General features: G+C 38.7%; 1 protein-coding gene across 2 annotated transcripts in view; it reads right to left on the bottom strand.

Moving 5' to 3' along the window:
* Window positions 1-5,456: 5,456 nt before the first annotated feature.
* The window catches only part of mbtps1 (membrane-bound transcription factor peptidase, site 1), a 112,567-nt gene continuing 95,727 nt past the window's right edge, over window positions 5,457-22,296 (bottom strand). The window contains exons 19-23 of one of the 2 annotated variants that reach the window (XM_048546527.2): window positions 20,352-20,492; window positions 15,574-15,705; window positions 14,770-14,896; window positions 12,951-13,081; window positions 5,457-9,305 (exon numbers count right to left, since the gene is read on the bottom strand). In XM_048546527.2, coding sequence (XP_048402484.2) covers window positions 9,112-9,305; window positions 12,951-13,081; window positions 14,770-14,896; window positions 15,574-15,705; window positions 20,352-20,492 — 725 coding nt within the window. In that variant the 3' untranslated portion in view covers window positions 5,457-9,111. The remainder of the gene's footprint in view (window positions 9,306-12,950; window positions 13,082-14,769; window positions 14,897-15,573; window positions 15,706-20,351; window positions 20,493-22,296) is intronic. The other variant, XM_048546526.2, reaches the window with a different exon arrangement.

Here is a 22,296-nt window from a genome sequence, read left to right as displayed (position 1 = left end):
CAAAAGAAAAGGCACCTGTTCAAAGAATTATTGGTGATTCTTGAAAATGGGCGACTGGTGACTAGAGGAGTTATAGGAATCAAGACAAATGTCTTTCGGTCATTTTGTTACAAGTGACATTTAATTTTTTTTTTGGTTGCTTGAAAAAACAACAGGGATCAGGTCACACATAAACCAAGATTAAGGAAGCGTGTAATACCTTGAACAAAAATGTAGGAAAATTCATTTGTAATTTTAAAAAATGAATGTTACAAAGATTTTATTAAAAAAGGTTGCTTTAGAAGGTGTGCAATATGAAAAGTTATTTTGTTTCTAGGGTGCAAAACTTTTTTTAAAAAAAAATGTTTCCTTTTCACTGATTTCTGTTCAAGGATTGTTTGAATCTCTCTAGTTTTATTTAGCAAGAAGAGATTAATTTGTTGGCAGAGCAAGCATTAAATAATACCACCTGGGGCTAACTGATCAATTTACGACTAAGTAACGGCAGGAAGAGGAGGGTCATCTGGCATAAATGGTGGTTGCCTGTTCATCCCTGGACCAGAAGCTCTGGTTTCAGCTCCATCTATCCCAGTGATGAATACTAAACTGGCCGAATATGACTCCTGTTTTGTAAAGGAGTAGATGGTACTTGGTATAGTAAGAGAGTTAGGGAACTGAATAGTGACTGAACTACCCACGATGCAAAAAAAATGTATTTAACAAATAGGCTTAGATCCAGGTTGACACCAGCAAAGTAGCACCAGATACGACCAATGGTTCAGAACCTGAGCAAATATCCTGCCATCAAACTGATTGCATCTTGAAAGCAATGTATAGTCAGTAATGGTCAACCTCACGTAAAAGTCAACCCCAATATTTGGCCAAAAAATGGATTTTTTTTCATTATCTTGTGGAAAAAATGGACCTGATTTTAGCCAAAAAAATCAAAACATTTTACACTTATCATACCCACTTGCTGAGTGTCAACCACTCAAGGACTTCAGTAAAGCCTTTGATAAGGTTCCACATGGTAGGCTATTGGAGAAAATACAGAGGCACGGGGTTGAGGGAGATTTAGCAGTTTGGATTAGAAACTGGCTTTCTGTAAGGCGGCAATGAGTGGTGGTTGACGGAAAATATTCAGCCTGGAGTTGGTTACTAGTGGTGTGCCTCAAGGATCTATTTTGGGACCACTGCTGTTTGTCATTTTTATAAATGACATCGATGCAGGCAATGGTGGATGGGTTAGTAAGTTTGCAGATGACACTAAAGTCAGTGGAGTGGTGGACAGTGTGGAAGAATGTTGCAGGTTGCAGGGAGACTTGGATAAACTGCAGAATTGGGCCGAAAGGTGGCAAATGGAGTTTAATATGGATAAATGTGAGGTGATTCACTTTGGGAGGAATAATAGGAAGGCAGATTACTGGGTCAATGGAAAAATTCTTGGTAGTGTGGATGTGCAGAGGGAAATTGGTGTCCACGTACATAGATCCCGGAAAGTTGCCACCCAGGTTGATAGTGCTGTTAAGGCGGCTTACTGTGTTTTAGGTTTCATTGGTGGAGGGATTGAGTTCCAGAGTCGTGATGTCAAGCTGCAACTGCACAAAACGCTAGTGTGGCCTCATTTGAAATATTGTGTGCAGTTCTGGTCGCACCATTACAGGATGTGGAAGCATTGGAAAAGGTGCAGAGGAGATTTACCAGGATGTTGCCTGGTCTGGAGTGAAGGCCTTATGAAGAAAGGCTGAGGGACTTGGGTCTGCTCTCATTGGAGAGGACGCGGCTAAGAGAGGGTTTAATAGACATACAAGATGTTCAGAGGATTACATAGGGTGGACAGTGAGAGTCTTTTACCAAAGATGATGACTTCAGCTCATACAAGGGGACATAGCTACAAATTGAATGGTGACAGATTTAAGACAGATGTCAGAGGCAGGTTCTTTACTCAGTGGTAAGGGCATGGAACGCCCTGCCTGCCAATGTAGTTAACTCAGCCAAATTAGGGGCATTTAAACAGTCCTTGGATAAGCATATGGATAATGATGGAATAGTGTAGGGGGAGGGGCTTAGATTAGTTCACAGGTCGGCGCAACATCAAGGGCTGAAGGGCCTGTTCTGCACTGTATTGTTCTATGTTCACTCACCCTGGTTGAGACAAACCCATTGTGAAGATCACTGAACAGCACTGTATCAGTGGCAGCTGTTTGATTCCTTGTGTCTGTGTGCATCAGCTCATGCTACCAGGCCTACTACTTCACTAGTGTGTTCTATGTTTCTGTCGTAGAGACATGCAACATGGAAACAGGCCCTTTAGTCCAACTCGTCCACACCGACCAGATATCCCATTTGCCAACATTTGGCTCATATCCTTTCTAAACCCTTTCCATTCTTATACCCATCCAGATGCCTTTTAAATGTTGTAACTGTACCAGCCTCCATCATTTCCTCTGGCAGCTCATTCCATACACTCATCACCCTCTGTGTGGAAAAGTTGCCCCTTGGGTCACTTTTAAATCTTCCCCCTCAACTTAAAATCTATGCCCTCTAGGTTTGGGTTCCCCCACACCAGGGAAAAAATCTTGCCTATTTACCTATCCATGCCCCTCCTGATTTTATAAACCTCTAAGGTCACCCTTCAGCCTTTGATACTCCAGCAAAAATAACCTCAGCCTATTCAGCCTCTCCCCGTAGCTTAAACTGTCCAACTCTGGCAACATCCTCGTAAATCTTTTCTGAACCCTTTCGAGATTCACAGTCTCCTTCATATAGGAGGGGTCAGAATTGCTAGCAATACTCCAAAAGTGGTTGAACCAATGTCCTACAACATGACCTCCCAACTCTTAGACTCAATGCACTGACTGATAAAAGTTAGCATATCAAACACCTTCTCAACTATCCTTTCTACTTTCTAAGAACTATGAACCCACACTCCAAGGTCTCTTTGTTCAGCAACATTCCCCAGAACCTTACCATTAAGGTTTATAAGTTCTGCCCTCATTTCCCTTTCCAAAATGCAGCACCTCACATTTATATAAGTTAAACTCCACTAGTCACAGGCCTCTAGTCTAAAAAGTAACCCTCTAACATCACTCTGTCTTCTCCCTCTGAGACAGTTCTGTATCCAAAAAGCTAGTTCTCCCTGTATTCCATGCGATAAGTCCATATAGATCCACAACTCTGCCCTCATCAATACTTTAAATTAAATTCCATCTGCTACTCAACCCATTGGCCCATCTGATCAAGGTCCCATTGTACTCGGAGTTAATCTTCTGCACTGTCCTCTACACCACCTTTTCGGATGTTATCTGCAAACTTACTAACCACACCCCTACACTCACATCCAACTCATTTATATAAGTGACAAAAAGCAGCGTATCCAGCATTGACCCTTGCGGCACACCATTTGTCACAAGCTGCCAGTTCAAAAAGCATCCCTCCACCACCCCACACTGTCTCCAACTTTCAAGCCAATTTTCTAGCCAATTGGCTAGCTCCCCCTGGATTCCATGTATTCTAATCTAGCTAACCAGTCTACCATGTGGAGCCTTGTTGAATATTTTGCTGAAGTCCATATAGACAACGTCTGCCGCTTTGCCTTTAATCTTCTTTGTCACCTCTTCAAAAAAAAACTCAATGAAGTTAGTGCAGGAAACATGTTAAAGCTGCACATCATAACAATAATCAAATTTGAAGTCGGTCATGTTTTCATTTTCAGTTGCCTTTAGGACTATGATCTGGAGCATGTTGACACCATTAGCAGCTGTTGGCAGTCCAAAATGGTAATATCGGCTCAAACACACAGGTAGTTTTTCCCTATAACTGCATGATTTTGAAGTAACAGCATAAGGATCTACCCACCTACTTGCCTTTCAGATTCTCTCCTAGATTTCAAGAGGTGCCAAATGCCAACCATCTTGAATTTGTGGGTATGTACATTATATTAAGTGCCTGAGTTAATAAAAACTATTCAGGCTCATTAGTTACATAAAATACAGATGAAATTGTTCCAGTTTGGCTGTAAAAGGCATGCTGCCTTGGAGACAAACTTTAAAATTTAAATTCCAGGCACCTCTTCACTATTTGAACAAATGCATGGAATTCTGAATGTTACACAAGGCAACCATCTGTAAGCATCATCATAACTTTCACATTCTTCTACTGCATATTTATTTAGTAGTCAAATGCTTGGTAGATCTACAAATATTTCTCCCTGACCTTTATCACCTACTTAAATTATCACTTCTTTATTTGTATGGACCTGGGTCAAACCTGTCAATAGTAATTGATCACAAATCTAAGTCCTGAGAATTACAATCAATTTTTAAAATATTTATCTTTCGGGTGTACGTCGCTGATTACCCTTGAAAATGGTGATGAGCCTTTCCTTTGGATGGCTACAGTCCATCTATTGTAGGTACATGCACAACGCTATTGGGAAGTTCCAGGTTTTTGATCCAATGAAGGAGCAGCAATATTACTCCACAGCAGGACGGTGTGCAGCTTCAAGGGAAACTCTTGGCTGCCAGTGATTCAGTACAAGTGTCAAATGACCAAATCCGATCATGCACAAAAACTCAAGGATGGAGCTTTGAGTGTCAGTACATGATGCAAGGGACTACACAGAAACATGCATCAAATACATGGTCAAAGAGTTATGTTTTAAGGAATGTTTTAAAAAGGGAAGGCGTGGCGGAATGAGGTTTAAATAGAGTCTCGAAGTTCAGCAGCTGAAGGCATGACCATAAATCGTGGAATAATCAAAATCAGGAACATGCAAGAAGCCAGAATTGAAAAAAGCAGAAATATCACAGAAAGGTAGAGGGCTGGGGGATGTTAGTGGTACAGATAGTGAAGGGCATGACAAAAATTATTTTGTTTCCAAATTCTAAGGAAAACATATCAAAGCACAGCTGGAGCAGGGATCTACGGGCACATAGTGAATAAATGTGACTTGCTGAGGTTAGGATTTGTAAAGTAGTATTTTGGATGATGTCAAGTTTACAAAGGATACAAGGTGCGAAACAGACAAGCAAATGATTAGGAAAGCTGAGTCCAGAGACAAACAACAAATCACGGTTTTTGCAGCCTAGACAAGTGTGGTCAATACTATAGAGGTGGGAAAAGGTAGTTTCAGGGACAGGAGAGCATGTGGCTGGAAGCTTTTATCCCAGGTCAGAGAGCAGAAAAGCCCAATACACTAAAAAAAAAATGTTCCTACAATTTCCCCACTTGTTTTAACATGCCTTTCCTCAAGTCTTCTGAGCCAGTTCATTTCCTTCATGATCATTTTGTCCAAACTATGACTTTGAGCTCAAAGTATCCACCTTATTAAAACCAGCTCCTTTTTGTGATTTTATTCCTCCTCTCCACTTGAAACTATTTGCATCATACAGGCCTGTTGGTTTGAAAACAGTTTGGTCATAGGTCTGCTTCCACACTGGTAAACAGAACTCGAGTACAACATGCAGGCTCCAAACCAGATCATCTCAATATTCACACAGGAAGGAATCAGCAGCATGAGAAGTAAAGCAAGCCGGATGATCAACAATAACGACATTTCAGTCGTGGTGCAAAATATTTGTGCAGACCCGTAAAATCAAATTTGTACAACTAAGACATAATGATACGTCAAACATGCACAAGACAATTAACATTCATGCAAAACGTTGTTATTATTTGACAAGAAAATCTCAAAATAAGGAAAGCCATTACAGTAGAATTGAACTTCTTCTGAACTGTGAATGGCTTCAGGATTGTGTTTGGAATTAATTTTTTGATGCAAAACCCATTTTTGCCATGTAGCTTTCTTCTAATACCTATAACTTTATTAGGAAAATCAATATAGCAGAGCGGACTGTTGGCACTTATATACCAAAAGTTAGGTACCTTAAAACCTTCTGTTTGTCATTCATTGTATGACATAGTACAAGCTAGCAATTAAAAAAAGAACATGTTTTTGCATGCATATAAACTATATACTGCGTACATGTGTTTGTGCATGTGTGTGCATGTCCATACATTTTAAAAATGAGCTAACACTTACTGAGCCCCTATCACAATCATAACATTTCACAACCAGTTCATTACTTCAGAGTTTTCACTTATGACTAGGAAATTCTAAACTGAGGAGCAAAATGGAAATTGAGCAAATTTTGAACATTAGAATTCACTGTTTTCAGCCGTTTACATTACACAAATTAATAGGAAATATTTAAACTTAAGTGAGCCAAAAGTTAAAACCAAAAAAACACTTCCCCACCCATCTCAAGCTCACAACTAAGGTACAACACAGTTACAGACTTTCAGCTTGCAAACACAATTATTTACTTATAAAACAATTTCATTTGCCACACACTACCACAAAATATTGTTACAACAAAGTGAGAAGAGGTGAATTGGGTCTGCTCTTTCTTACCCCCCTGTTGGTTGAAACAAAGATTTTATTGTTTTTTTGCATACAGCCGCATACTTCAAATAAAACCTAACATACTCATTCAGAATTAAGGGGTCAATAACAAAGATTTCTTGACTAAAAAGGGATTTTCATTATTTATGTTATGAGCCTGCTCATGATAATAGTAGACAGGTCTGATTCTACAGTGGGAACCAGTTTGATACTCCATAAAAATTTTTACTGTTACAATTTCCTTACTGAACATATTTACACAAGACTGTCCATGTACTTTCAACAGAAAAGCATAAGTCTAGAGATAGAGAATCCACCCTTTTGCACTGAACAACAAACTTCAGATATACTCAGTGAAAGTTCACTATTTCCAGTTAAATGCTCCTAGTTCAGTTGGCACAGGTACAATTAGTTTCTTCTTGACAAACTTCAGTATTCACTCTATGCTATTTCTTTGGGTAATGACTGTTCCCAAGACCTTTAAAAGAAACTAAATATAGCTGAATTATTTCTTAACATGGGTTCTTACAACTCTTCGTTCACAGCCTCCTGTTTCTGGAAATTTTCCCTGACTGACCTTGAGCAGCTTAAGCCTTCTTTTCTACTGCTCGGACTACTTGAGGATTGCTAAACTGCACTGCTGATAATAAAAATCACAAGATGTAATTAAAATCAAACCAGTCCTTGTCTGCGGTCATAACAGTTGTCAACCGTCTAATTTGGACCCTTAGTCTGTATAGTTTAGTCAAACCTGCACTCTCATCCACAGTGGGACAGGGAAAATGACTGACAAAAATCAAACGTATTTTCAACCTAATCACAAAACATTGTTTTTCTTCCTTCAAGACAAGATTTCCATCTAAAGTACATGTTGTTGATAAAGCAACATCTTATATTCTAAATATTCAAAGTCTGAACTTTAATTTTCATTACCCTCTTACCAAAAATTAAGCAACATTACTCCATTTACAAAGGAACCACAATCTAATGGATTTTGGAAATTAAAAACAAATCTCATTTTTGTTGACTACATTCAGTTATGGCAATACCTGATTTCTGCCACTGGGTGCCATATGCCACTCGAAGTGGACCCTCCTAAATAACAAGTACTATAACACCTGTACAACAGCTAACTCAAAGACTAACTGTGAGCAACATAAGGATTAAAGGCATAGCACTGAAAGACCATACATTCATTCCTTGCTCAACTGTTGGTCAAAACTACAGAACCAGTTAAGAGGTCAAAGTAAAGGGATTTTCTGCTGGCAGAGATATTTCAGTACCAAAAAGCTGTATGTGTACAGCAGCATTAACATTATTAAACATCTTGGGGTGCTCAAACAGTATAATATAACGTAAATGCCCAGTTACGAGCTACTATGCCTGATGACCACAAACTTGATCAAACAGTTAGGTTTTAGGCAGCATCTCTAAATAAAATAGAGAAGCAGACAGGCAGAGAGGTGTTGGGAGTGCAAGTCCAGACCTTGTGGCCTAAATAATTGACAATGTAACCAGCAGCAGTGGAGCAATTGAAATGGTGACTCTCACGTATCCACAGTTATAGGAAAGCAGATATCTTGGAGGGCTGTGGGGCTAGTGGTGGTTTGAAATTGAGAGGGGTGTTGACAGGATGCCAAATGATCACATTGGTCAGCTGTCCTGTTCCTTGATTTCTTCACGTTCTGTAGCCATACTAAAATTTATGCTTTCACCCGACTGAAATTGTGTAATCGAAGGAAAAGGTGGCACAGGCTCAAAAAGGGCTGAATGGCCGACTCCTACCCCTACTTTCTTTGTGACTTCAAGGTTCCAACACCACTCTGATTTTCACTGCAAGATGACGTAGAGCTACTAGTGATAAGGAAGGTTGAGAAGTTGCGATTTTGACTCACGTTAGAAAAAATAACTGCTGAGCACGTGTTTTTACAGCAGGCTGCCATGAACATTAGATTAAATTTCAGCTCCCATCAGAAAATGAACTAAACAATAATCTGCTGAACCTACCTTTTAGAAGATTTTTCTGAATGCCTAACACATGAACGCACTTACCCATGGTAAGGTACAATTGATCCAATTTCCGCTATGTAATGAGAATGATTAAAAATCGAATTAAATTTCCAGACAGTGCGTACTTGCAGAGCTGTAAATTTATTCCACCGATAATGGTGAAAATAGGTTGCAAACTGCTATTATAAATATTTACAATGAAATGCAGCAGTTTCCATTTTATAAAAATAAGTCAATTCAAGCACAGAGCGCCTTGGTATGATTATTACCAATTATTCTTGCTAGGTGCCATTGTCCATATTATCTGAATCAGTAATTCATTCTTATTTAGGTATGACGAGGGTGCAGACTCATGTTACAAAATCCATTTCTCACCTATAAATGCCCTTGTAACAAATGTTCTACATGATGGCAATAAAATAAAACCAAGGTTGGAGCAAGATGTCCCCACATCTGTACTGACTGGATTTGTTTAGAACCATTTTGTTCCCTGGAAATTATAAATATAAAGCAACCGAACACATCTTTGGTAGTTTGGGTTGCTGATAAAAAGTCAACTCCGTAAAACCACATTGTCTTTAAAATGTGTCAGAAATGTCAGCAAATTCATTTGTGTCTTTCGTTGATACTTTCACAACACCCATTTGAAGCAGCCAACCGCACTATTCCCTGTCTGCAGTTGATGTGTCTTGATTTGTTGTCAATCACTGCCCCAATCATACAGAGGGTGTCTTTGGCGGATGCACCTGCTGAAGCAGTAGAGGACGTTTGACCCGTGGCTTCCGTCTCTTTGGCTTGCTTTTAGACTTTATCTGCACCACAAAGAATGCCAGCACCACCATAGCACCAAGGAAAGCAAAGACCGGAATCGTCTGTCCAACATCTTGGTTATATCGACCAGGCATTATACCTAAAAAGCAAACAAATTACAATTAAATGCCAAGTACTCAACTCCCATCATTTAGTTAATACAGAAAAAGAAAATGACAACTCATATGGATGAGGCCTCTATTACTGAGATGTAGACCAATAAAACAAGCAGTTATTTTCTGCAAGTGTCATGGGAGGTCCAAGAAAGAACAGACACGGATATTGAAGCATCTTTCCACTAAGGGCAAACGAGACATCTCTAATAATGTAGCTTCCCTTTCCTCAAAAAACATCCTAAAAATTGAAAATAGCACTGCACGAGCAGTGAATAAAAAGGGAATGCAGATAATTAGACTATTCTAAAAAGTAGAAACTGAAATACCCAGAGCAGCAATGCACCTGCAATAAAATTATACACAAGGGATCCAGTAAGTCCACTTAGTTCAACATCTCAGTAGCTTGGTTGTGTTCCAGAAATAATAATAATACAATAAAGTTGTTAGCTTTAATAATTCCTGTTCTCCAAACTACAAAGATTAGTACAGTCCCAATTCAATACCCTATGGTATAGGTGAGCTGCTAGCTTATAACTTAAATATTCAGCCAGTTACCCAAGATAGTTAGTTATGGGATTGAATTTTATTTTCCCATTTGGATTGTGATGCTGACTTCAGCCTAAAGTCCAGGACAGGAATCCATGACAAAATGTTGATTCCATTTTGTCCCAGAGCTACCAGACTAAGAAGCAACCTCTGGAATGTCTCGAATGAGGACAGCAAGGAGAATTGCACTATGTCAGACCAGCAGCAGGACAGAGGCACTGCCTGCAGCAAAAGCATCAAATCTAGGAGGCCCACAGTAAGAGAAGAGATCCTTTCTTAGGAATAGCAATGGTCAAAATTGTATTCGTTAAAATCAAATGAGGCCCTTCAGAAGAATAAAGGAAGCAGAAAAGAATGTAAACAAGAAATTACAAGGTCTCAAAGGAGGCATGAAATGCCTTTGGCAAGTAGGATTAAGGAAAATACAAAAGTATTTTATGCTTATAAAAGGGGCAGGACAGTAGCTAGGGAAAGGCAAATCCTCTCAAGAACAAAGGAAGAAATTTATGCATGGACCCAGAAGAAGTGGATAAGGTCCTCAATGAGTACTATACATCAGTATTCACCAAGGAGCTGGATACGGAAGATGGTAAGATAAAACAGGGGTATGTTCATATTACGGAGGTGGTGGTGGGTGTCTTAAAAAACATTAAGGTAGATAAGTAACAAGGGCCTGATGGGATCTATCCCAAGACACTGAAAAAGAATAGGATGGAAATTCCTGGAGGCTTGGCAGAGAACTGGCCATAGGCCAGTTTCCAGAAGACTGGGCAATAGTTGTTCCTTTAAGATAGGCAATAGGGATAATCCAGGAAATTATAGGCTGGTGAACCTTACATCAGTGGTAGGAGAATTATTGGTTAAGATTCTTAGGGACAGGATTAACCTGCATTTGGAGATGAATGGACTTGAGGGATGGTCAGCTGCCTTTATTTAAAGGAAGTCTTATCTCAAATCAGATTGATTGTTTTGAGAAAGTGATGAAGATGATTGATTAGGGTTAGGCGCATGAAACCCACAGCGAGTTGGGCAAGTTGGATATAGAATTGTATCAGAGATAATGGGAACTGCAGATGCTGCAGAATCCGAGATAACAAAGTGTGGAGCTGGATGAACACAGCAGGCCAAGCAGCATCTTAGGAGCAGGAAAGCTGACATTTCAGTTTCTGATCAAGGGTCTAGGCCAGAAACGTCAGCTTTCCTGCTGATAAGATGCTGCTTGGCCTGCTGTGTTCATCCAGCTCCACATTTTGTTATCTTGGATATAGCATTAGCTTGGTTATAGAAGGGGTGTTTTTCTGACCGGTGATGCGCTGCTGTGACCTCTGTGGCTTGTAATATATACACAAATGCTTTGGATGAAAGTGTAGATTGTATGCTTACTAAGTTTGAGGATAATACACAATTGAGGAATTACGACAACAAGGACAGTTGTCAAAAAGGAAACCACAGAATATAGATCAGCTGAAAAGCTAGGTGGAGAAATGGCAAATGGAGTTTAGTCTGTACGAGTGCAAGGTGATACATTTTGGGAAGTCAAATGCAAAAGAAAAGTATACAGTAAATGGCAGGGTCCTTATCGGCATTGAAATACAGAAGGATCTTGGGATGCAATCACACTCTGAAAATGGTAAGATGTGGATAATGCGATAAAGGCAGCATATGTTATGCTTGGCTCCATCGATCCGGGGCATTGTGGATAAAAGTTGGCAAGTCACTTTGGCAGCTGTATCTTCAATTCTCTTTAATAGACTTTAGGAAGGATGCAAAAGTTGAGAGAGTGCGGAGAAGATGGAGAATGTTTCCAGTGGTGAGGGACTTCAGTTACAAGGACAGATTGGAGGAGAACTGGTGTTGTGATAACTTTACTTAGGCCACATTTGTGATAGTGTGTGCAATTCTGATAGCCACAGTATAAGAAGGATGTGGAAGCTTTGGAAAAGGTGCAAGAGAGGTTTACCAAGATGAACATATTGGCAAAGAGGAGAGTCTGGACAATCTTAGGTTGTTTTCATTAGAGCATCAGAGGTTGAGAGGCGCCTGATAGATGTATATGTAATTATGCGAGGCATGGATAGGGTAGATAATTGGAATCTTTTCCCCAGGGTGGAAATGTCAAACAGTCCAAGACATAGGTTTAAGGTGCAACACAAAATTTTGAAGGTGTACGAAGAAAGTTTTGTTTTTGAAAAAACAGAGGGTGGCAGGAGCCTGGAACATGCTGCCGGGAAAGTGGCAGAAGCAGATACATTGGCAAAGTTTAAACAAGCATTTAAACAAACATTTAAATAAGCAGAGGATAGATGGGTACGGACCATGTGCAGGCAGACGGACCTGTTTTTATGCTGTTTTACATGCTATGATTCCCATGGCCTGCCTCTGGCTCCAAAGGCCACTGATCATGCTGAACTAGAAGGCTAACTCAACTGGGCTCAACGCCTCACCACACAGCATGTTGTTATTCTATCAGTGAGAAAACAGCAGTGACATTGTTCTGCTCAGCCTTAAATTAGGACACAGCCATCCCTGAATCTGACTGCTCTGAAAGTGCTCTGGAATTGTAACGCATCAGGAAACCATCTTGATACTTCATTCTAATTTACCCAAGTCATAGTCTGAGAGATACGTGATCAGAGACAATAAATAAATCAATCATTCATTAATCATTCATCATTCGTTCATTCAAATGCAGCAATATCGAAGGACATTTCAATAATATAGCAACATCTCACTTATTCTACTTCTCTCACCCCTTTCAATTCCACAAAACTCCTAATATGACTCAGAGACAAAGAACATGCTCCAATATAATGTCCTTTAATAGCAATACAGACATTCTTAATTGCATCTAAACAGCACCCACTGTTCTACATCAGTAAGTGATCAGTAATGTCTCTGAATCTTTCTCACAAGTGCAAACAACAATGTGTTAAGTTTGCACACACACCCATTCTTCTTGTAAAACAAACAGGTGGAATATTTGGTCTTTGACAGTCTCAGCTTACAGTAGTCACCAGTGTCATCATCCTGGTTCTGTTCACTTTCAATAAACGAAAGGTTCAAGAGTCAATTCCAGTACTCACCTCCAGGAATATCCCAGGCTCCACTTTCACCTGGTGATAAAGGTCGCACTTGGGGACGGTTTTGCTTGAAATTTGGCAGAACCACTTTGTCTAGGTCAATGGATAACAACTTTTGGTGCTTCCAAAGGTTACTGAGGAGGATAAATAATAGAAGCTGTTCAACCGTGGCACAGGCTTGTGCTAATTTCAGAAACTAAGTTTACTTCATACTATATTGTTCTGTTATTTTAAGCAAGATTCACAGTTTGCAATTTGGATTGGAGATCAACCATTGTAGAGTGGACAAAGAAGGGCACAAAACCAACTGTCAGAAAATTCCTTCCAAAACCAGAAAATAATCAACATTTTGAATTGAAAAGTTTAAGTTAATAACTAGGCCTTCTATCAAAAAAGTTTTGTCTTCGTAATCACATCTTGTGGATATTTCTATACAAAGTCCAAAATTAATTTTGTACACTCCTCACCAGTTTAAGTCGATGTAAAGGTGATCCAATTGCATTTCAAACTTCAGAAGTCAATTATGATTGTCATAGGTTGGTTACAATGGAATTAGTTATTTTAAAACAAGCATGTAATTCTTCCAATTAGCTCTGCATTTTTAAATGGAATCTGGTTACACAAAGTTGGCAGCACACCACAACCAATTGCGTACAGTCTCATCTTCAGAGGGGGCGTGGTTAACTCAGTGGTTTACCTCATATCCTTCAAACAGTAATGTATGCAATGGTGCCAGTTGGGAGGAAAGGTCCTTGATTGCTGCATAAAAGAGGTGAATTTGGAGGAGTTGCAAGCTTAAGTGGAAGTCGTGGAATCTTGCAGAAGCAATATATCATAGATGTTACCTAATTACAATATTTTCCACCATCTTTATTTGACACCTCGAACAATGAACTCTCAAAATGTAAAGTTTTCACTGTCATATGAAAAATATCATAATTTAAAAATGGATTCTCTTTTCATAGCAGGCCTTCTCACAGAGAAAAATGAATGATTAATAATTGACATGTTTCATTAGCTACATGTCGACTGACCACTTAGATCCAAGATTTGGATCAACCGACTTGTATTACAATACAGGTATATTAGGAATTTAGTTATACAACTTTGCTAAACAGGATTTCACTTCAATATGGCAAACGAGACATACCTTGCTGACTTTATACAAAGGTAAATTTAGGTAGCAATTTCATTAAGGAAAGTTATGTAACCATGTCGAATTGTCAACCTAAGCAGACCACCACGGAATGTGTACTTCCCACTGAAAAGTCTCATCGCCTTGTACTTTCTCTTTCTAAGCATCATTCACTTCTCCTGCCACAGAAGACTCCTGTCCCAATCTCTTCACAGATTTGCTACATGCTCAAATTCACAGTTACAAATCACCTGGCAGTTTTTGATGCCCTTCCTTCCTTATTTTCATTATTCTAGAAACAATACTTGCTTTTTAAAAAAGGTGCATCCCTTTTCTCAGAAAGCTCCTGCAAAACTCTTGTTGGGTAGCTTTTCATAACCTTTGCAAAATGTTGGTCCAGCGATTTTCCACCCATATCGACAGTTCATTCCATTTTCCCTTCTATTACTGCTTTGACTTCAAATGTCTTTTGCACATTGGAAAATTACAGATTACATCTCTCTGTGGTAAAGTGCTAAGACTCTCTCTTCTAAATGAGAACCATACAACTCAAGGTTACCATAGCAAGTAGTTAGCTTCATTGTTTTACAAATTAGTAATGCTTTGTAATTGTTTAACCACCTCAAGATTTGTACAAAGACAGCTTGACACTAACCAACACAAAGCTATCTATCATCAGACACAAACCTTGGTGCTGTCTCATTTAGAGGTTGAGGCTTGGCCCAGGATAGGTGAGGACATGCTGGAAGAGGACGAGGTTTAGGGTCTGCGAGGTGCGGTTCAAGAACCTTGGAAAAACGATACAAGTGGTTGCCTAGGAATTGGGATAAAAACAAAACTAGAATTGAATGTGGTCAACTCTGACTTCAGAATGAAAAACAAGTTAAAATATTTGGTGTCTGCAAGCTTCTCCATGAAAATAACAAATATACAAGCTGTATGGCTGGAAACAGCATGAATCTCTACGCATGTATAGATTTGGAAGTACCTCAATTTTATTTGCATTCAGTTTCACGGCTATCAAAAAGAGCAGTTTACGCCTGAACCAGCAGAGGGAGCCTGAACATGTTTAATCAAATGCAAATTGCACAGAGACAGTGATAGAAATTCTATTGGTCATTAGGAATTTATCACCAATAAAAGACAGATCACCAACTAAGGTTAAATATTTGACAAGTGTGGCACTTTTGTGCTGTTTACACTTAAAGGAAAATTAGTGAGATATAAATGAGATTTCAAACTATGAAAATATTTTAAGGTATGTTAAATGTGGTAGAGAATACTGCAGTGACTTAAAACGTGTCACTTTTGTGATATTTCAGTTTTTCGTCTGTAAACATCAATAACTGAAAAGGTTTGTTTCAATATGTAGCCAAATCCAAGAACAAGGATCACGACAAGATAAAGGGACAATCGTATGTTAACAAATGGAACACTTAAACTACCACAGAACAAGATTTCCTTGAGTTATGAATTTAGAAACTGCCTTACCTTCCATCCGCTCTGGTAGTGGGTGCTCAGTTCCAGATGGAGGCTGCTGCCTATTTTCAGAGTGGCTGAGGCTTGGGGGCATCACGCCGTATGAGGTGTACTGAAGGAGAGCATCAAGCAACCAGAAGCAGTCTGGGGATAAGGGATAAACATGCACTTAGTTCTTCAGACTAAAACCAAATCCAGAACCTCATAGTCAGGTGATAAAGTAAAGTTCAGAAAAAAGTCAGAGAAGTAAACAATTCAGACAAACCCATTAGAAGCAATCTCTTGTACCGGAACTTCCTATAAATTTGCTAAGTGTTATTTTACAAAAAGTAGGATTGTAGTAAGAGGAGGATCTTGGGGTTAGCCATTCAACAGCAAGATGAGAAATTTCTTTTCACTTTCACAGACCTGCACGTTGCTGGAGTTCACAACCTAGAGGACTGTCCATATTCAGTACGCTTAGGCAGAGATTGCTAAATGAAAACCAAGTGGGGAGTTGGTGAGTGAAGGAACAGCTTTTATACAAACTGTATCTCATTATACACCAATCTTCAGGGAGCCTGACAACCCTGTGGGCAAGGTTATGGAAGAGTACAATGAGATTTTGATCAGATGGGCCAATGGGCTGGGAAGTGGCCAGTGGAGTTTAACTTAGATAAATATGGGGTATTACATTTTGTTAAGACAAACCAAGGCAGGACTTAAGAGTTAATGGTATGGCTTTGGGGAGTGTTGTTGAATAGAGGGATCCTGGGGACGCAGGATCACAGTTCCTTGAAAGTGGGGTCTCGGGTAGACAGGGCAGAGGTGGTGGTGTTTAGCATGATTGCCTTCATTGGTCATAGCATTTAGTATACGAGTTGGGACATTGTCTTACGGCTGTATAGGGCATTGGTGAGGCCACTTTTAGAATACTACATACAATTCTGGTCACCCTGCTACAGGAAGGATGATGTTAAACTAGAAAGGGTACAGAAAAAAAATCATAAGGATGTTACTGCGGTTGGAGGGTTTGAGTTATAAGGAGGGGCTAGACTGGCTGGTACTTTTTCCCTGCAGCAGTGGCTTAGTGGTAACCTTACAGAGGTTTAGAAAATCGTGAGGGGCACACATGGTTAACCACAGCCTTTTTCCCAGGGTAGGAGAGTCCAAAACTAGATGGCACAAGGTTAACTGACAGGGGAAAGATTTTAAAATGGACCCAAAGGGCAACTGTTCCCACACAGAGGGTGGTGCACGAATGGAATGAACTGCCAGTGTAAAAGGGTAGAGGTGGGTACAATTACAACATTTAAAAGACATTTGGACAGGTACATGCATATGCAAGGTTGAGAGGGATTATGGGTCAAACACAGGCAAATAGGACTAGTTAGGTTCAGGATACCTGGCCAGCACGGACAACTTCTGTATGATACTAAGTGAATCTTTGGAGACCTGGAAACAAATGGCACGAGGATGGGTGGAGATGGGTGGGATCTTGTGGATCTGAACCTGAGATAGGTTAGCTGTGACTTTACTGGGGCAGTGGAGCAGGCCCAAGGATCTGAATAGCATCCTCTTCTAACTTAAAAATTAACCATGCAGGATCTCTATTTTCACCTGCTAAACAAAGCAGGTTGTTGAACTTTCCATCTACCTGCAATCTGGCATCTGTTCTCCAAGCATGTTGTGGAACATACAAGTGTGGTGAATTCAATAACAAATAGTTCAAGGACACAACCAAAATGTTCTGCACCAATAGCATGCTTGTCTTCGGGTATTAGCGAACCCTCCCCAGTTGTCACAGTTGCATACTTGCTTTCTCAACAGAATTTACCATATCTAGTGTTTCTTAAACTCAATAAACTAGCAGAAATCTACTTACAAATCACAGACAGCCTCAATTAAATTACTATTAAGTAAATGTGATCTCAAATCCCTAATAACAACACAATTTTCACTTCAAATTGAGTGGCATACTTATTATCCTTCCACAACCACATCATCTTTGATCATGTGCTGCTCATCAATCTTGTCAACCAGCTGAGAGATTTCTGCTAGAATTGGCAGAGGCAAAGTCTAAAGGCACCAGCATGGGTTCTTGTACTGCAGTGGTAGTGGAAGTTCCATGCCAGAACGTCTGGGTTCAAGTCCCACCTGCTCAATGAGGTGTGGAAGGACAACTTCTGAAAAGGCCGATTAGAAAACACCGAAAGACTCCTGTCCATACCTTGAAACTAATGAAGTATATACACCAGTAAGTAATCATCAATATATAATGTGGTTTGATCCTCAAAAGTTGGGATTTATATTTATAGGAAGCAAATAGAAGATTCACTTTTTGATGCTGAAGTTATAGGGTCTGCCTAAGAGCATTCAAAACACTTCTGAATGAAGAAATTTCTCCTAGTTTACACCAAGTTTAAAAGATAAACTCCTTATTTTGAGGTCTGATCATCTTGCTAGGGGAACCACCTTCTTTGTCGCTAGCTTTCCAAGCTGAGAATTTCAAACATTTCAATGATTGCACTTCTCATTTTTATGAATATGAGACCAATCTACTCAAATGACCCCTCCTGAGCTGTATCATTCCATTGTTCTATACATAGGTGGAAAATTTTTATGTAGAGTTATAACAGTTTACAAGAGAATAACCACATGGAAATTAAATATCTTCATATAGATGGAGTCTAAGATATGGTGTTAACAACTATATTTAATATCCTGTTTATTGAAACAATTGCTCCCGACTGTCTACTAGGGTAAGGTGCTTAGTCTGCAAATGGACTTCAGGTGAGGTTGGTTTTGGTCTTGACCCCATCATCTTTTCGCACTTACAAATTCCAACAATAATTAATCATAGTTACAAAGCATTCTGAAATAAGTTAACACACTAAAAATAACCAGAATAAATTCAAATTGATTGCATTAACATACAATTAACACATAGTTTCCATTTTCAGACCAAAGTTTTTTCTCACTTGAATATTCTAATGTACAAGGCCTATAAGAGGAATTTTTGTTAGCTTTGAATACCTAAAGTCATTTGGTTACTTTGCAATTAACATTTTTGTTTACAGTTGTTCTCAAAAGTTGGTCTTCTTTCTGATTTTTTTTTTAAAAAAACTTCTGATTTCTATTCTATTGCTAGTTTGCTCAGCTCTGTACACTTGCTGCCACATCTAGGTTTATGATCTTATTCAGGTCTTACACTTCCAGACCGGCAAAGATGGCTACAGATCAGCAATATCATTAAACACGTTAGAAGAATGAGCATGCTCAACAGCATATATTTCCAGGTTTGATCAAATCAAAAATGGAACAGCAACTACTGGTTCTCCAGATTTTTCATTCAGTTTTTGATCTGTTGGGAGGTAGTCATATCATTTGATACTGAAAGTAATACAAATTAAGATTAAAAAAGGGGCAAATTTCCCCAGGCTTTCCCGAAACAAAGCCTACCTGATACAATCCTGGCCAAAAATAGTAATTTTGTGGGTGGTTCTTTTGAACAATGCATATGCACAGATAGGTAACAAACTAACATTTGGAAACAAACACACGGAAAATTTGTTTCAGCAATTTCACTGCACTCTTTCATGGTTGCAACTACAGACTAAGACTGTTGAATTTTCAAACACTTCTTCACAGCATCTGAGTGTATACAAATGCATGAAACAGGGCTCTAGGTTTCAAAGCTAACAAAGTTCAACAGTAACATATATTTAAATTAGCCTAACATCCCATGGCACTTCACAGGAGCATTATTAACAAAATCTGACATTCACAACAGAAAATAATTGGAATAAAAACTACCCAGGCAATTCCATCAGATTTTATTTATAAAAAAGCACAAAGCTAGACAACAAGTTGCAAGAACGGTTAATGGAAGATTTCAGTCATTGCTGATTTTGACCTGAACGTCCATCAGTAGACATGAGCATTTATCAGATCTGGAAATTCTCACGTTGCAACACCCTACCACGGATGCTTCTTAAATTCAAGATTTAAAATTGTAGAGATCAAAATCAGAATTTTTCAAATTAAATTTGCTGCATACGCCGGAATTCAAATGAACCTCAATATCTTATGCTTAGCACTAATTACAGGCTGCAGAGCAATTAAGGAATGCAGATGGTTTACAGAACAATAAATACTGCAAATTTTTGCAAAACAGTCGTGAAACAAAGCATACAGGTAACAAACAATGAAAGGATGTCATTAATTTTCTGAATTTCCACTATAACCTGTAATTACAGCTTTTTTTAAAAAAGAAAACAGTACCTTACAGACTTGTCTGCGTAGCTTTGTCACTTTACACTCCATTTGTTTTAATCATTGTAAATGCCAATAGCCAAAATATTCCATATAATTAATGCATACTGAACACCACACAAGTCTGTTGCAATTATTACGAGACAGCTAAACCACAGCTTACTAAATGATATAATTGAGTTATCAAAACAATCATCCCGCTATCCACAAGGTGGGGTCAGTTTATGTCTGATGACCACCATTCTCAAAGCCAGACACTACTGGATGTGCAGTTGGAAGTCGGTTTGTTTGAATAATGACCAAAAGGCTGCACTCACTGTTCAGCGGTACAGACAAGGCAAAGAAATGGAGAACAAATTTTGAGTATGCAAGGATATTAGGATCTTAACCAGGAGCACTTTGAGAGAAAATGAGTAATTTGGCATCTGCTGTAAGAACAGATATACATTTAAGATAGGCCATTTTAGATGCTGCAAAATTCCCGTAAACCAAGACATTGTGCATAGAAATACAAGTCAAACAAGTTTTCTTTTTACCTTTTTGTCTATGACTATCATCCAGACAATTGGAATCGCCGTACAAGACAATCCGCCCACCACCATCAGACGGTGTCTGATACAATCCGAGAATAGGAACATTTTTAACAACAGTTGTTTCTTGTTTTAAAACTTCTAGGCCTGAAAGGCATAAGATGAAGTAGTCATGGTTGGTTTGAAAATTAAATGCTTTACAAGGAAAGGAAACAAAACCTGCACATGAATTTCTCTCAGTATTTGCTTTTAAAAAAAACTAACAGCATGAAAAAAATTGCAAATCAGAAATTAGAAGTAAAATAAAATCAATTTCACAATTAAAGAGGAGCTCAATTTAGGTTTTTCCTGGACATTATTAGCTTCACTGGTCACAAAATCAAAGAGGAATGCAGTCATGACAATCTACAGCACAGAAACTGAAATTCCGATTAATTATAAGGTCAAGATAAATCAATCCACTATTTTCATGTAATGGCATTAGAGCGCACGCAAAGGAAATATACAATTTCAGGGATGAGGAACTTTAGTGACATACTATCTTAGTCTTTCTACGTAACTGATGAGAAGGTCAAGTAGCAATCTGATTGAATGCATTCAAAGTCATCAGGGGTCTGTACAGACTAGGTCAAGTGAAACTGCTCCCAATGGTGACAAGATCAAGAATTACAAGGCACAGATTTAGGGTAACTGGTTTGTAGTAATAAACAGGAAAGGAAAAAATGGCACAGGAAAAACTCTCACGCAGGGGCTGGTTTGGATTCTGGTATGGGAACACCCTGACTGATTTCTAGTGGATAAGATATCGGCAGTTGCCAAAAGGCAACTGGATCATTATCTGAAAACAATCCATTTGCAGGACTATAGGGAAAAAGGTAGATGAGTGGAACTAGGTGAACTGCACCTCAGCAAGGTGCCATAGAAATGATGAGCTGAATGTCATCCTTCTATGGTCTAATCATTTTAATGATTCTAGTCAATGATTAGTTAGAATCTTACATCCAGATGTCTTGCTACATTAGGATGTTAAACAGCTTCTCTATATATTCTGCATTCTAGTCAACGTATAAAGGTTTATAAGAATTACATAAAAGGCAATGCAACTAAAAGCAGCAAATCTTTCAAACTCATGCAACTTCATAAATTGTGGCATCAATGCAACCTTTGATTGAGAGCCTCCTGTAATCTAATCACATAAGAAAAAAGACAAGGCAACTGACCAGTAAAAGGAACTGAATATTTAAACATTACATCTCTTAACAAAGGGCCAATTCACTTGCAACAAAATTATACTGTGATAAATCCTATATTTGATTTTTTTAAAAAAATGATTTCTCTAGTATTGACTTACTCATTGTATTTCCTGGCAAAGTGAAAGCAGTATAAGCAAGCACTGCCTGCAGGTTATTAGTTTCATTTCAAATTAATTTGACTCATTGTTAAACTGAATGCTAAAATGTAAACGAAAATCAATGTTCGTCCTTGGAGATTTGTTGACACAATGACAAACATATCCCTTGACAGCCTCCTCATATTGTACTACTTAAAAATCCCACTTCACAAATAGCAACAGACTCATGATGGCCAAAATAAGCAGAGCTTAATTATTTATTACAATCATAATGCACAATAGCAGGTAAGAGCTCATTTATGGAATTTTTTTCGGCATTTGTCAGCAGCAATTTTATTAAGGTCTTGATTTACCTTACTATCTTTAATTCTTTGCACACTTCATTTTATCGAAAACTTGAGCAGAATCAATCCCTTCTTAAATATTTCAAATTTGGATCTTGATACCGGAACTAGATAGTGTGTCAACCTTGTCATTTTAGTCAATTCTGAGCTTTTATCTTTATGCGGTATCAGGTCACCTGCCAGGATACTACTTAAACTTTGGAACTTTGTGCATTGAACCTCCTCTAGTTTGCCTTTTGGAACGTTCAGGTGATCA

This window comes from Stegostoma tigrinum, chromosome 16 (genome assembly GCF_030684315.1).
Source record: "Stegostoma tigrinum isolate sSteTig4 chromosome 16, sSteTig4.hap1, whole genome shotgun sequence".
Lineage (NCBI taxonomy): Eukaryota > Metazoa > Chordata > Chondrichthyes > Orectolobiformes > Stegostomatidae > Stegostoma > Stegostoma tigrinum.
Note: the sequence above shows the minus strand (reverse complement) of the source record. Positions and strands in the feature narration are given on the sequence as shown.